Below are 16,119 nucleotides of genomic sequence, written 5' to 3' on the forward strand. Positions count from 1 at the left end.
ATTTTGAAGGGGCGGCACGGTGGTGTAGTGGTTAGCGCTGTCGCCTCACAGCAAGAAGGTCCTGGGTTCGAGCCCCATGGCCGGCGAGGGCCTTTCTGTGTGGAGTTTGCATGTTCTCCCCATGTCCGCGTGGGTTTCCTCCGGGTGCTCTGGTTTCCCCTACAGTCCAAAGACATGCAGGTTAGGTTAACTGGTGACTCTAAATTGAGCGTAGGTGTGAATGTGAGTGTGAATGGTTGTCTGTGTCTATGTGTCAGCCCTGTGATGACCTGGCGACTTGCCCAGGGTGTACCGCGCCTTTCGCCCGTAGTCAGCTGGGATAGGCTCCAGCTTGCCTGCAACCCTGTAGAACAGGATAAAGCGGCTACAGATAATGAGATGAGATGAGAAATCATTTTGAAGCTAAAAGATTTCTCTGTCTAGTCATGTTGTCATCAAATATATTGTATTTTATGCCAAAGAATACATCCAATGGTGGAATGGCACTTTAATCTGATTGCTGCAAGTAGAATGGCAACACATTAAAATGTTTAAATCATGCTTCAGATTTGATTTGTGATGAGTTCTGATATATGACATACCATGTCAGACTCCTGTCTTTCAATATTTTTTCCCCCAGTGACTCAGTTTAGGCCACACCAATTTAATTAGTTGGTTCTTGGATTTTTTTCAGGAAAAATATGAAGCGAGCGAGCGAAATAAAATAAAATAAATGCTCTGATGGTAAAATTAGCGGTGGAAATTAGGGATGTTAACCGATGATCGTTTGACCGATGATTGACCGAATCAACGTCAACCGGTTAATTTTTTTTTTTTTGGTTGTCGGTTAAAAAAAAAATCAATCGTTTTGAAACTGCTGAATTTGGAGCGGAGAACCTGGAATTCTGTGTTGTAAACGCTTGGGGCATGCCATGCAGTGTAAGGACAACAGCTGACAAATCAGAAACACCCATTCAGTCATGCCCCGCCCTCCCGCCCCAGTTGAAGACAGCTGCCACTCGGTGAAAGAAAAGTGTAGACACAGGCTTTTTAGCTTACAAATTACTATTCTGTTTTTTTTTAAAATTATTATTAGAAGGCACATGGAGTTTAGTCCTGCCTTGGCCAGTGCATTCTGAAAGTATGTTTCGGTCTGTAGCCAACAATGCATGTTACTGCAGATCATATCTCTCCACACAAACTAAAGGCGCAGATGCCGACTTTTGGAGGGAAGGGGAGAGAATGAAATGACAGCGGTGTCTGGAGGGGGAGTGACAAACGCAGCTTTTATGTCTGTGAGCCAAGTCGGTGACGGCTTCAGAGCAACTTCAATACCATGCAGTAACGGCGTTATAACGATTGTAGCTAATTAATTAGATTACCCGGCGTTATAACAGCCTTTATTTTAACGCCGTTATTCCCATCACTGAATGGTATGTACTTCTTCTAGCACTTGACTTTATTTTCAGCGCAATCATGGCCAACTGAAACTGTCTCTAAAGCTAGCCGCACACTACGCCGATTTTCAGCGTACCGAGCCAACTGAAGTCGCGAGTCAGGCGTAAAGACTAGTTTTCGATGGTACCGACTCATCTCACAGCCGATTCGAAAAACTAATCGGGAGCCAGACTGATCGGCGAGAGTCGCTAGCAATAGCCAATCATCTCTTTCGCATACAACACGTGATATTTCGTGATCATGTGACTTCTATCTTTTCGAAAAATGAACGGACTGACAATAATGTCAAACTGAACCGTTGATCAAGGGAGCTCCGCGCCCCGACATGCGGTGTGCGCGCGCACTCGGTGCATGCTCAGTTGCGTGAATGTGTCATGCACCGAAAATAAGAGATTTACAAGCCAGGAACGCCTCATGATGCAATACGCAAGAAAAGAAAGAAGATTTACTTCCATTTTACTTTGTATTTGAGTAAAGTGAATAAATAAATGGTCTGTGGAAAATACATTTAATCCTGGGAACTGCGTGCACAGGAGTTTTTGTGTTTACTCCCCCCGGCTGGCTACTTATTTGTCCTGGCTGGCTAGTATGAGGCTTAGTGGAAAGCCCTGGGAATGCGGAAATGTCAAGTTCGATTTTAGATTTACGAACCCGAAAAAAATGTCGAAAAACCGGCATTAAAAAAATTTCACCCGCACAAACGGCACTCACCCGGCCGGTGGACCGGAAACAGAACATTTTTTAATAATGGCCCAAGATATTAACCTCTGCTTTCTTTCAGTCGTGAGTTAGTCGGGGATATGTGCGTGCCCTGTCGGGAGTCGGCTCTGAAATGGGTCGGTTCGGTACCCCGTGGATCGGCGTAGTGTGCGGCTAGCTTAAACTGGAGCCATTTGTCCTCCGCTCCAATACAAACCCCTCGACATCAGTGCCGCGTTTGACTAAATGTTTCGCGCTGTAGAAAAGGTAATGTGAGTGGAGGGCAGCGACTGGGACTGAATGTGCGGATGCTCGCGGTTAGATTTAGAATAGATTCTAATAATTCCAATTCTAGAATTTTAAACTCATAGGTTAACTGACTTTAACCGGCTAATGAGGCTCGGTGGTCGGTCAAGATTTTTTTTAGTTTTCGCCATCCCTAGTGGAAATAGAGGGCTTTCATAATAGAGAAACAAAACAAAGACAATACATTATTGTTACACATTTCATATGGCTCTTTTAATAGAGCCATATGAAATGAAAAAATGAACAAGGGAATAAACCCAGTAGGCCTACAGTAAATTTGTGTCCTGTATTGTCCTTGTCAGCAGGGCTAGCTCTGGCTGCACGTCTTTTATCAGGCAAACCAGTAAACAGATAGGCTAAATAAACGATTGAATTACAGTCAGTTGAACATCTACAATGCACAGAAAAAAAAGATTTGACCAGGAGTAGCTACTTCTGATGGCTAAATACTTGGAATGATTTTTTGTTTGCCCCTCACATCAATCAGTGAAATATATAAATCAAATCCACCTCCACAGAGTTATTGTCCAAGTTGGCACATCGCAGGGTAACAAGCTCACGGCATCTTGAGTACAACTGTGCAAAGTTTCCCCCTCTTGAATTTCGACACGCCTGTCAAAGATTTTACGCTTCTGTTCGCTGAATATCCTAACAATCACAAACACAGGTTTTGCAGGATTCCCCTCCACAGCCATGTTTCTTCCACAAGTCTTTATCTAAAGTGAAAGGGGCGATTTGATTGGTTTTCGATGTCACGTGACCTCAACCTGCAGTCTTCAGTATTTTGAACCATCAGCTACGATGTTTTTCTGTTGGTGGGAGTTTGATTTCGATTTTTTTTTTTCGTTTTGCATTTTCTTCAAGCGGTGATTCCGAGAACCAACTAATCGAATTGGTGTGGCCCTAAGAGCTATTATTATTATTATTATTATTGGCGGCATGGTGGTGTAGTGGTTAGCGCTGTCACCTCACAGCAAGAAGGTCTGGGTTCGAGCCCCGTGGCCGGCGAGGGCCTTTCTGTGCGGAGTTTGCATGTTCTCCCCGTGTCCGCGTGGGTTTCCTCCGGGTGCTCCGGTTTCCCCCACAGTCCAAAGACATGCAGGTTAGGTTAACTGGCGACTTTAAATTGACCGTAGGTGTGAATGTGAGTGTGAATGGTTGTCTGTGTCTATGTGTCAGCCCTGTGATGACCTGGCGACTTGTCCAGGGTGTACCCCGCCTTTCACCCGTAGTCAGCTGGGATAGGCTCCAGCTTGCCTGCGACCCTGTAGAACAGGATAAAGCGGCTACAGATGATGAGATGAGATTATTATTAACCCCGCCGACAGTAGTCGGAGGGGTTATTATTTTCACCTGCGTCAGTCTGTGTGTGTGTATCTCTCTGTCTGTCTGTCTGTCTGTCTGTCTGTGTGTCTGCAAGATATCTCAAGAACCAATGGATCGATTTGGACCAAATTTTGTACATGTGTTGCCAATCACCCAGGAAGGAAACCATTAAATTTTGGAGGTCAAAGGTCAAGGTCATGGCAGAACTTCGAAATTTTCGCCCAATGTATTTTAATAGGGAAAAGGCGGGGTTTGCACTCGTTAGAGTGTCCCTGTCTAGTTATTATTATTATTATTATTATTATTATTATTATTATTATTATTACTTTTTAAACTAGCAACAAAAAAAGCTATGCAGCGCCGCTTTAATTATGAACACCATTTTAAGTCTTGTTTGGTTTCACAGGTGAAAGTAGTATTATGGAGATACTGGAAGAATCTTCAACTGGGCCAAATATCTCAGTACAGATCAGGATGAAGAACAAAACACACAGACCCAGAGATCAGGTGAACTTACGGTACAACCGCCTGCTCAAACAACTGTACAGATTTACTTTGGTTTGTGTCTTAATTCACTGTTTTGCTTTTCGTTTCCCCCCCAAACAGCCTTTAACCTTAGCGGATTTGGAATACTCCAAGGCAGCCGACGACTCCTCCTGTGAATCTCCGTGAGTTTACGCCATGCTTAAATAAATAAATGTTAGTTAATATAGAAATTGATATAGCTTATTCCAAACGCACATTTAAAGTGTGCCAGTTTGGAGTTGACTCTCGAGAATGTGCATGAAAGCACTCGGAGTCATCTCACAGTTGCCACAGTGACAGTACAGTATAAACAGCTCATTCCTTGTGCGTGTGTGGTGCAGTGTTTGAGTAAACAGAAAGCGAAGCATTTGGGATTGTTTTTGGTCAGTAATTATGCACTTTTGGGTCAATCTAAAGATGATCTCTGTGTTGCAGCTCGGATGATGTTAGCACACTGGGTAGTGAACCTGTAGAACCAAGAAATGAACCAGCAAGTATAGTGTAAATTCCAAGACGAGACGATTTATCGTACACTCATCTTAAGTGTCTTTTTCTTTACTTCTCCAAAATGTTTGCTCTCTGTTGACATTTAAAAAAAAAAAGTTATTTGGTCTAAAACTAATGTACTACACCTCCAGTTATAAATATCTTGTATGCTTCATCCTTGGACTCCATTTTGAGAACCAGGGGCGTAGTACATTAGTTTTAGAGCGCTTGTAGGATATTACAGAAGTAGCCAATGGTATTTACTGCAATAGCTAGGCTTATAACTAGTCAAGTGCGTTAGCTTTTTTTGTAGATTCCAATACAGTCCTAACCTGTGCTTTTATTTTTCAGCCCTGTACATGAGGCTCCTGAACCTGAGCCTGTTCAGCAGAGAAAGCAGCAGCTCCCCTCGGTGTCAAATCCTCCAGCTGAACCAGAGTCTGTAAGCCATTCTCAAAGTGTCCAGAATGGAGAAAACGTTGACCCTAACCCAGTCAGACAGCTGCTCCAGGATGAGCTTTTACGATTAGTACAAGTATGTGACGAATTCCAGCTTTTTATTATTAAAGGAGAACTGAAGTCACTCTTAAACTTGCTTTATTTCTTAATTAACCTGTTATTACGTTTTCGGTTTTAGTAACCTTATATCGTGACTCGGATTGGCAACTAATTGCAATTAAATATGATACTTATCGGCCGATTCGGTTTTTAGCCGTGTTGAATTTAGCTCGTTTGGTCCATGGCAGGCTTCGCTTATCCGCGCGATCTTCACGAGACTTGTGCGAGACTTCGAAACGTCAAGTGTCAGCCAGGTGTCAGTGCCGCCATTTTGAAAACTGTTTTCCAAACGAAGTATTGCACAAAAACGAGTTTAAATGACGATTACTGACTACTTTTTTTCAAACTTTCCTGATTGCTATCAAAACAAACGAAACTTCCAGCTTGATTACGTCAGCATTCGAAAGAGGGTGCGCGCATCTTTTGACGACTTTGGCAGATGTCGGTCACTTTGATTTCCGCTGTACGTTTTACTCCCGTCTTACGATGTCTCGCACAGGTCTCAACGAATCTCGTTTATGGCCGTTGCTTTGACATACGGACCGATATATTACAGAGCATATTTCAAACACTCATAACTTGATATAGCAGTGACAAAATAGCGATCAAAAATGCATTCCGGGGGGGCGTCATAGCTCAGCTGGCTAAGGCGCCATACCATAAATCCGGGGACCCGGGTTCGATTCCAACCCGAGGTCATTTCCCAATCCCTCCCCGTCTCTCTCTCCCGCTCATTTCCTGTCTCTACACTGTCCTATCCAATAAAGGTGAAAAAAAGCCCCAAAAAAATCTTAAAAAAAAAAAAAATGCATTCCGATATTTAATAAAATGAGATAAATAGAACTTTGATGATAAAAAAATTTGCCTTCAGTTCTCCTTTAATAGTTGCGCTTTTATTATACATTCTTGTATGATATATAGTGTTGGATTTCCATTTCAGTTGCAGCAAATTAACTTCATGAGTCTTATGCAAGTGGTGGGAGCCTCCTTCGCCAGCCTGCCCCTCTACCACGCCATCTCGCTGGTTCCACAGCTTAATGTTTCGACATCGCTACCTGCACAACCACAGACTCAACCCACTGTGGCTCAGTCCTCAGATCCTCCTCCCCGTGACACCCAAAACACAAGATTAGCGAATAAGCCAGACACTGTTTCTCCGCTACAGAGCAGGAAACCCAGAGCTGCTGATCAGCAGTGGGTGGAAGCAGGTCCTGGACTAAATAGTCAAGAAGAAAGGAGTAGACTCAACCCTCAGGTAAAACCTCTAAGATTTTCCAAAGATATAACTTCTTATTAAATTGCTTACTTCTTGTTCTACTTGCTTGGTCGCAGGAGCTCCGACAACTGACCATTCGTCCTGATTGCTCACAGGAAGAAAGAATTCATTTTATTCCTCCATCTCAAGGACTTCTTACCACAATAGATAATCAAGCTCCGCTGCCGACACCCCAGCGGAATTGTCCCCTTGAAAAGACTGCTCCGATTGTACAGGGGATCAAACTTCTCCGCTTGCCTCCTCCTCAGTCTCAGTCTCGATCTCCTCCTGCCCCAGTGAGGGAGGCCTGGGGTCCGAATTGGTATAAGCCTACTACCGGTATGTACAGGAGATCTGAGCACTATAGGAGGCGTGCTGAGCCAACAACGCAAGCCCAGCAGCGAAATCTGAATCACTACAGCACACAAACTCAAGCTTACACTATATCAGAAACCAGCAGGAGAGAACGAGAAGCAGTCCATCTGCCGCCTGCTCCCAACGCGGCAGTGTCGGATATGGGACTCCCACTGCTGCGTTTTCCTCCTGACATCCAGGTTCAACCCATCCAGCTGCCCCGCATCCCACTGCCTACATCCATTAAGCTGAACACAGCAGTAACCGTAGCCAAGGGCAGCTTTCACAAACCACAGCTACTGCGTGTTGATCCTGAGCCATCTCGTACTGTAAGCATTACATATCTTAATCTATTTAAATCGTCCTCTGTGCAGTCAGGCCTGGCAAATATTAAATATTAATAGTAGATACTGTACATAGAGTCAAGAGTTCACACTGTGTGTGGAGCATTCAGGTGTTTATCGGTGGAATAAGAGTAATTGTTGCTGGTGTAGGGTTTGAGCTACAGCACTCCTCCTCGGCCCACTCCTCGCCTCATCCCGCTGGAGGAGCTGATGGCCTGGGCAGCGGGAAAAAAACAGGACGCGAACGCCAAGCTCCAACTCCTGAAGGCAGACCCAACGACGCAGATCAAACTCACGGCCACGCCCTCCAGAAAAAGGTATCTCACTGAGCTCTTTAAATTGTCCTACCGTAATTATGCACCTATTTATTTATTTATTAATGGTCACTCAACTTTATATTGTGAAATCAGTTATTATTCTGTTTGGCAATGTATTATTTTTTTAGTTAAAAATGTTCAGTCAGCATGCGTATGATTTCTGATCATGACCGTAAAATATATTTTCAGTATGCTCTTTTTTGATGACATCACTTTTACTGCCTCTTCTTCTTAAGGCATAAAAGGAGAGAGGATAAAAAGAGAGAGGAAAAGGTTGTGTCCTTCAGACCAGATGATTCTGTAATCCCTCCATCTCAGGTAAAACAACAGGCGTTATCGTTAAGAAAACACTGCATGGCCTCTTGAAATTAAGAGCAGGAATGTGTTTTTTTTTTCTTCTTTTTCTTTTTACACGTTCTACAGATGAGTATTTGTTTGAGGAATCGTTTGAGTATGATTCACACCATGTTGCTGCAAAATTGGGGCAAATGTATGTCGTCTGTGCGTTCGCATTTCTGCAAAACTACACAGCAAAGCAAAAAGAGTAATAACAGCCGTTTCGAAGCCAAAATAAGAGATGCTGTTCAGATTTTGAAGTTTAAAAGCATGGTTGGACGTCCATGAGAAGCATTAGAACAAATATGAATGAGATTGAATGCATGTCTACAGTATAAAATGTGTGTATTTAAATTGTATGTAGTTTGATCCTGTGTCTGTCTGCTCGTGAGAACATGCACATTGGATTGCTCTGTATAATGAGTCATTTTATTAATAATCAAGTTTTGTTTTTGTTTTTTTTAATCAGGAGCCTGCAGAAGACAAATCTACTTCAAATGATGGCTATGCCGTTCCTATAGGTCAGTATGTACACACACGGGCGCAGATAGAGGGGGGGACGGGTGGGATTCGTCCCACCCAGATTTAAATTCACCTCGTTCGGTCCCCCCCACTTATAGGGAGGAAAAAACGTCTATGCTGTCTTTCTTTGCATAAGGCAAACCTCACGGAAAAATCAAAAGACTAATTACCATTCGGTTTATTGAGGTGCACAGCAGTACAGACATAGTTGCAACAACTCACATAAAACAAAACAAAGACTGATATTCGGTTGGTTGAGCTGCGCAGACTGCACAGGTTGCGAGCTCGAGCTTGGTTGCTATGGTTACTCACAACAAGTTTGACGGGCATATCGGGGACAGCTCCTAGTTCAGGACCCCAACACGGCATGATGAAGGGTGCCAAACCGAAAAGGCAGAAAACGATTGCATCGTTTTTTCAAAAAACAAACTGTGCCTTACTTTATCATATCACCTTGCAATTTTTTTGATAGTCTGTTCAAAGTAATGTCGTAGTGAAAGTAAAATCGTACAGAGTAGAGATGCCTTTCTGGTAGCCTCCTTCTTTCGGTGGCAGCCTGGAGATACAGTGCTCAGAAGGCAGTTTTAATGTTTAATCTGGCGTTCCCTGCCATAATTTCAATGAGCATATTGTTTCATAAGGAAACTTTGCGAAGAGTTGTTGACTGACTGCCGCTCACGCAACACACAGGCATAGTTAGAAAGTCAGGATGCACTGGTTTACACTTTACACACACACGCAGCCCAGCCTCTCGCTATGTTTAACAGTTGGAACTTAGCGGTTTTAAAACTAGTTTTCCTAGGAATTAGTTGTGCGAGGAACTAGTGTTCCTCGCACAACACATGTTGGGGGTGGGGGTGGTTTGCTGGCAGCTTTGTCCCCCCCCAGTTCAAAAAACGTATCTGCGCCCCTGTGTACACACACAGAATCTCTGCTATCCTTTAAACAATTCTATAAAAGCTATGAAAGGAATGTTTAGACCCAAAATACTAATTTTTGTAAGAATTAGGAGTTGCTTAATATTCCTTTGCTGATCATCATATTCGCAGTTTATTTGCTGTTCATTAAAGCTGTAGAGGTTTTTGTTTTTTTGGTGTAGCTGCACCACTGTCAGACTTGACACGCTCCCTTCACTTTGGCTCTTCAGGCTCCTTCGAGTCAATGTTGGCTGGTCAGAGGCTACTGGCTGAAGCTCAGGCCACATCAGCAGAGCTTCACGCTTTTGCAGCCACACACAAACGACCTCCTGAAATCCAGGACGCCTGCACCAACACGGACCCTGGTGGGTGATGCTTTATTATTTTAGACGCTTCTTACTCAAGCTGATAACATTTTAGTGATGGTTTTAAAAGAACTCGACTGTTTTTTTTTGTTTTTTTTTCTCATTTCTGTCTTGTCTAGCCTCACCTCGCAGCACCACTGATAAAGCCGTTTCAGCAAAGCTTCCTGTCTCCCCTGGTTCTCCATCTGCATGTGAGTTCAAAACCATTCTCCATCTTTACTCTGGATAAGATTTAATTGCACATTGGATTTGGGAAAAAAAAAAAAAACAATGCCTGTGGGATTAAAGAAGACGGACAGCTTGAATTCAAGGCTGTCGAATGTGTATATATTTAGTTAAACGGCACGGTGGTGTAGTGGTTAGCGCTGTCGCCTCACAGCAAGAAGGTCCGGGTTTGAGCCCCGTAGCCGGCGAGGGCCTTTCTGTGCGGAGTTTGCATGTTCTCCCCGTGTCCGCGTGGGTTTCCTCCGGGTGCTCCGGTTTCCCCCACAGTCCAAAGACATGCAGGTTAGGTTAATCGGTGTCTCTAAATTGACCGTAGGTTTATTTTATTCATTTATTTATATTGATCCACATCAGCTTCCCCTTCACAGAAGGATGCTGTTCTCCCTGTGGTCAAACTTACAATTCCTTAAATTTTTTTAACATAGACATGCATTTTTACAGACTGTACAAACAAAAACATAAAATAAAAACAAAAGAGGAAATAAAATTTGTTTCTTAAATATGTTGCTGTATTTGGCCCGTTCGCCGGCCACACGCACTAATGCAACCCCATACCATCAGAGATGCAGGCTTCTGAACTGAGCGCTGATATCAACTTGGGTCGTCCTTCTCTTCTTTAGTCCGAACGACACGGCATCCCTGATTTCCATAAAGAACTTCACATTTTGATTCATCTGACCACAGAACAGTTTTCCACTTTGCCACAGGCCTTTTTTGTTCCTCTATAAATAGGATATGTGGTACGATGACTAATTGATGGGACCGTAGGTGTGAATGTGAGTGTGAATGGTTGTCTGTGTCTATGTGTCAGCCCTGTGATGACCTGGCGACTTGTCCAGGGTGTACCCCGCCTTTCGCCCGTAGTCAGCTGGGATAGGCTCCAGCTTGCCTGCGACCCTGCACAGGATAAGCGGTTACGGATAATGGATGGATGGATAAATAAGTTATCTCATCTCATTATCTCTAGCTGCTTTATCCTGTTCTACAGGGTCGCAGGCAAGCTGGAGCCTATCCCAGCTGACTACGGGCGAAAGGCGGGGTACACCCTGGACAAGTCGCCAGGTCATCACAGGGCTGACACATAGGTGGGGTTTACATTAGACCGTATCAGCGGATCATCAGATTAACGTTTTTAAAACGATTAGTGTGCACACAGCAACACCAATACACGATTCGCGTGCACATAGCAACGCCAATACACGGATACGCTCGGCTCCGCAGGCATCCTGCGCTCCAAATCACTCCGCCCTGAACAGCGAGTGCCCTCTGGAGGGTGCGCACTCCGGCCCTGCGCAGCTCACAGAGCGCGCGAGTGAAGTGAACAAGCTGTGATTCGGGACTGAGCCGCTGTGTGTGATCCCAGCGCATATCACTTACTACTTGCAAGTGGAAGGATGGCAAGCCTAAAGACAATCATAACTACACAATGGGCAGTATTTGCATCAGTATTTGCAGTATTTTCATATTTTTATACTCTTTAATGAAAGGTGATACAAGGCGGAAGTCCGCGCCGTTTTTCAGCAGTCGCGTCACATGACCAACGCCAGCGAATCAGGAAGGTGGATGTCACAGTGACGTTGTCCAATGACGACGCCAGCTAGAGCACAGCACAGCGTATCCGCGTATTCTCAATGTTTACACAGCACCGGATCAGACACGATCTGGATTGAATACGTGGACCCTGGCGGATTCCCGTTTCCCGGCGTTTTAATGTAAACGGACAGTGCATCCGCGAAGAAAATGAGACAGATACGGTCTAATGTAAACTTGGCCATAGACACAGACAACCATTCACACTCACATTCACACCTACGGTCAATTTAGAGTCACCAGTTAACCTAACCTGCATGTCTTTGGACTGTGGGGGAAACCGGAGCACCCGGAGGAAACCCACGCGGACACGGGGAGAACATGCAAACTCCACACAGAAAGGCCCTCGCCGGCCACGGGGCTCGAACCCAGGACCTTCTTGCTGTGAGGCGACAGCGCTAACCACTACACCACCGTGCCGCCCTAAATTATTTATTTATTTATTTCTAAATCACAGACATTTTAATACATAATCCACCAATTTTCATCATAATTTAATTATCGGATATTTGAATGCTACTTTTTTTTTTGAGCAGCTGCGAATCAGTGTTTCAATGCACTTTCCCTCTCGGGCATTGCTTTTATTTAAAATTCACAATTTTTTTGTATTAAAAAAAAGTCAGAATTTGGATTCACTTACTATATACGAGAATGTATTGTCATCAAATGCTGTATTGTTCAACTGTTAAAAAGAAAAGGATTGATTTGAGCTTCGTGTGCCACTTTTCCAGGTTCTGGACATGTGGACATTAATGTTGCTCCCGCTGCTCCCCCTGAAGTGTTCCTGAACCTTCCCTCCTCTGAGAGAATGGTTCCAGAGCAGCCAGAGAGCTCCGTTCACATAGAACCAAAAGCCCATGCGGTAAGGAAGGACTGTTTTTGTCTTGACTCATTAAGAAACCCTTTCTCATGACAGAAAGGTATAATTCGTTATTATTAGTGTTGCAGTTTTCATGCACAGGATCTGTCTCACATTGATGATGTGTGTGTGTGTGTGTGTGTGTGTGTGTGTGTAGTGCCGTGTCACTTACTTAATTAATACTGTTCTTTAAATTATTACTACCTCTCTTTAAGAGGGGTCAGGAGCTCATCAGTGTGATCGACGTGGAGGATGGCTCTCGATTACTCGGCCTGCCCTCTTCCCAAACCCCTGTCCAGCACCAATCCTGTTCTCCACCAACATCTGCTCAGCTTCACCTTCTAGCAGCTTCTGTGACCAACTCGACCCAGACCAACACTGAGATCAGACCAGATGAGCGCACTGCGGAATCGCCAGGTAGTGAAATTTTTAAAAAGTGAGATTGTGCATCTTAATGATATCATGTAAAGTAATTGTACGAAGATTTTGGCACATATTTACAGAAAATAGTTTAGGTGAGCTTCCCAATGCCATTTCTTTAATGCTTGAAATACATACATACATTTCTCGTTCCAGGTTATTCATTAACTTGCACTCCTCCTCCACTTGTGCTGTCAATGCCAGAACCCAGCGGAGATCCAATCACAGTAAAGGTGCTGACTGAATTCGGGACACAACAGGAGGCCGTGCCAGAGGGACGCTTGGTAGACCAGGCGTTTTCTCGAAGCCAGGTCTCAGCTTGTATCTCTGATATGGATGCCCGACTGGCAGCTCTCCAGAGCATCGCCGACCACATGGACAGAGAATTTGCCAACACCAGGCTGGTAAGTAAAATCTAGTGTAAATACCCTCCACCTCACCCCCATGTGTTTTTAAATTTATACAGTGGTGCTTGAAAGTTTGTGAACCCTTTAGAATTTTCTATATTTCTACATAAATATGACCTAAAACATCATCAGATTTTCACACAAGTCCTAAAAGTAGATAAAGAGAACCCAGTTAAACAAATGAGACAAAAATATTATACTTGGTCATTTATTTATTGAGGAAAATGATCCAATATTACATATCTGTGAGTGGCAAAAGTATATGAACCTCTAGGATGAGCAGTTAATTTGAAGGTGAAATTAGAGTCAGGTGTTTTCAATCAATGGGATGACAATCAGGTGTGAGTGGGCACCCTGTTTTATTTAAAGAACAGGGATCTATCAAAGTCTGAGCTTCACAATACATGTTTGTGGAAGTGTATCATGGCACAAGCAAAGGAGATTTCTGAGGACCTCAGAAAAAGCGTTGTTGATGCTCATCAGGCTGGAAAAGGTTACAAAACCATCTCTAAAGAGTTTGGACTCCACCAATGCACAGTCAGACAGATTGTGTACAAATGGAGGAAATTCAAGACCATTGTTACCCTCCCCAGGAGTGGTCGACCAACAAAGATCACTCCAAGAGCAAGGCGTGTAATAGTCGGCGAGGTCACAAAGGACCCCAGGGTAACTTCTTAGCAACTGAAGGCCTCTCTCACATTGGCTAATGTTAATGTTCATGAGTCCACCATCAGGAGAACACTGAACAACAATGGTGTGCATGGCAGGGTTGCAAGGAGAAAGCCACTGCTCTCCAAAAAGACCATTGCTGCTCATCTGCAGTTTGCTAAAGATCATGTGGACAAGCCAGAAGACTATTGGAAAAATGTTTTGTGGACAGATGAGACCAAAATAGGACTTTTTGGTTTAAATGAGAAGCGTTATGTTTGGAGAAAGGAAAACATTGCATTCCAGCATAAGAACCTTATCCCATCTGTGAAACATGTTGGTGGTAGTATCATGGTTTGGGCCTGTTTTGCTGCGTCTGGGCCAGGACGGCTTGCCATCATTGATGGAACAATGAATTCTGAATTATACCAGCGAATTCTAAAGGAAAATGTCAGGACATCTGTCCATGAACTGAATCTCAAGAGAAGGTGGGTCATGCAGCAAGACGACGACCCTAAGCACACAAGTCGTTCTACCAAAGAATGGTTAAAGAAGAATAAAGTTAATGTTTTGGAATGGCCAAGTCAAAGTCCTGACCTTAATCCAATGGAAATGTTGTGGAAGGACCTGAAGCGAGCAGTTCATGTGAGGAAACCCACCAACATCCCAGAGTTGAAGCTGTTCTGTACGGAGGAACGGGCTAAAATTCCTCCAAGCCGGTGTGCAGGACTGATCAACAGTTACCGCAAACGTCTAGTTGCAGTTATTGCTGCACAAGGGGGTCACACCAGATACTGAAAGCAAAGGTTCATATACTTTTGCCACTCACAGATATGTAATATTGGATCATTTTCCTCAATAAATAAATGACCAAGTATAATTTTTTTGTCTCAATTGTTGAACTGGGTTCTCTTTATCTACTTTTAGGACTTGTGTGAAAATCTGATGATGTTTTAGGTCATATTTATGCAGAAATATAGAAAATTCTAAAGGGTTCACAAACTTTCAAGCACCACTGTAGATCTTGCTCTTGGGCCGATTAAGCTAGAATGAAATCCTGGACCATATAATCGTGAAGACTAATTTAGTCACACTTCTTCCGTTGTGTATTTCTCTTACAGCTGGTAAATACCATAGACGCTCTCACGCCTGTTATGATGGCCAGTGTGGAAGAGGAGTCTTATTCCAGCCTGATGAGAGCTACAAAGAAAGGTGAGAAGAACTGTTGCCTCTACTGATGGCAAATTGCTGTGGTGTAAGAGGACTAAAAGGCTTCATGATGTGCTGTTGGAGGGAAATAATTAATTCGGGGTGATAACAGGAACCACCACTTTACACCTGGGTGCATGAGTCCACCCTGTCGTTGATTATTTTCCTCTAACGGTAAACCCAAATGTTTCATTCCTGACATGTATTACAGATGTATATCACTTTGTCAGTGTCACAAATGTGTTTGTGTATATACAATAAATAGAGGTAAAATAAATTATCGATGCAACTTTCTTTAAAAAAACCAAAACACGGGCGTTAAAGATAATTTAATATAATTTCAGAGTGATTTACTCTGCGCTCCGTATTCTTTTACTCAGTATAAGTATGTAATGAAGAAATGGAGATTATAAGATGTCTGCTATGTGCTTGTGCTCAGCAAAGAGACGCACAGCTCGAGTGAACATGGATGAGGAAGAAGAAGAGCAGGGCGAGAGACGGGTTTTGTCATCCACACCAAATGGTGTTGTCCCTCCAAGTCAGAGGGGGCACTCCTCTCCATACCCAGCCTCTCCGTCCAGACAGAACCCGGTCCACCAAGGCCACGTTACTCCTACAGGTATCACAATACGTTTCCTTTATACGTCTGACTCAACAGTATTTTATTTCCATCTTTCTAGTCTTAATTTCAGAAGTGTAACTTTAATGAAATACTGCTTGTTTCATGTTTACCTGCTGTACCTCAAGTGCCCTTGACTGTTTGGTTATTTGAACCAATTTGTGTGTGTGTGTGTATATATATATGTATGTATATATGAGTGTTTAGTCTACGTCTAGTTCATATCTAGAGTGTTTATACTGTTTATATTGTCTGTTTGAGTGTTTAGTCTATGTCTAGTTCCTATCTAGAGTGTTTATACTGTTTATATTGTTAGTTTTTTTCAATTATTCTATTTTTATTTATTGCATTGCACCGTGGGTCAGAGAGGACTGAAACTTCATCTGTGCTGTATG

General features: G+C 43.4%; 1 protein-coding gene across 5 annotated transcripts in view; it reads left to right on the top strand.

The window, feature by feature from the left end:
- Positions 1-16,119, top strand: part of cplane1 (ciliogenesis and planar polarity effector 1) — a 65,983-nt gene that overhangs the window by 37,143 nt on the left and 12,721 nt on the right. For 2 of the 5 annotated variants that reach the window (XM_060908843.1, XM_060908847.1), the window contains 15 exons: positions 4,175-4,275; positions 4,375-4,436; positions 5,131-5,314; positions 6,278-6,592; positions 6,670-7,275; positions 7,441-7,607; positions 7,844-7,925; positions 8,413-8,464; positions 9,565-9,747; positions 9,867-9,938; positions 12,294-12,424; positions 12,637-12,838; positions 12,998-13,245; positions 15,018-15,108; positions 15,545-15,724. In XM_060908843.1, the coding sequence (XP_060764826.1) occupies positions 4,175-4,275; positions 4,375-4,436; positions 5,131-5,314; positions 6,278-6,592; positions 6,670-7,275; positions 7,441-7,607; positions 7,844-7,925; positions 8,413-8,464; positions 9,565-9,747; positions 9,867-9,938; positions 12,294-12,424; positions 12,637-12,838; positions 12,998-13,245; positions 15,018-15,108; positions 15,545-15,724 (2,676 nt within the window). The remainder of the gene's footprint in view (positions 1-4,174; positions 4,276-4,374; positions 4,437-5,130; positions 5,315-6,277; positions 6,593-6,669; positions 7,276-7,440; positions 7,608-7,843; positions 7,926-8,412; positions 8,465-9,564; positions 9,748-9,866; positions 9,939-12,293; positions 12,425-12,636; positions 12,839-12,997; positions 13,246-15,017; positions 15,109-15,544; positions 15,725-16,119) is intronic. The other 3 variants (XM_060908846.1, XM_060908845.1, XM_060908844.1) reach the window with 3 other exon arrangements.

The sequence above is a fragment of the Neoarius graeffei genome, chromosome 25, assembly GCF_027579695.1.
Source record: "Neoarius graeffei isolate fNeoGra1 chromosome 25, fNeoGra1.pri, whole genome shotgun sequence".
NCBI lineage: Eukaryota > Metazoa > Chordata > Actinopteri > Siluriformes > Ariidae > Neoarius > Neoarius graeffei.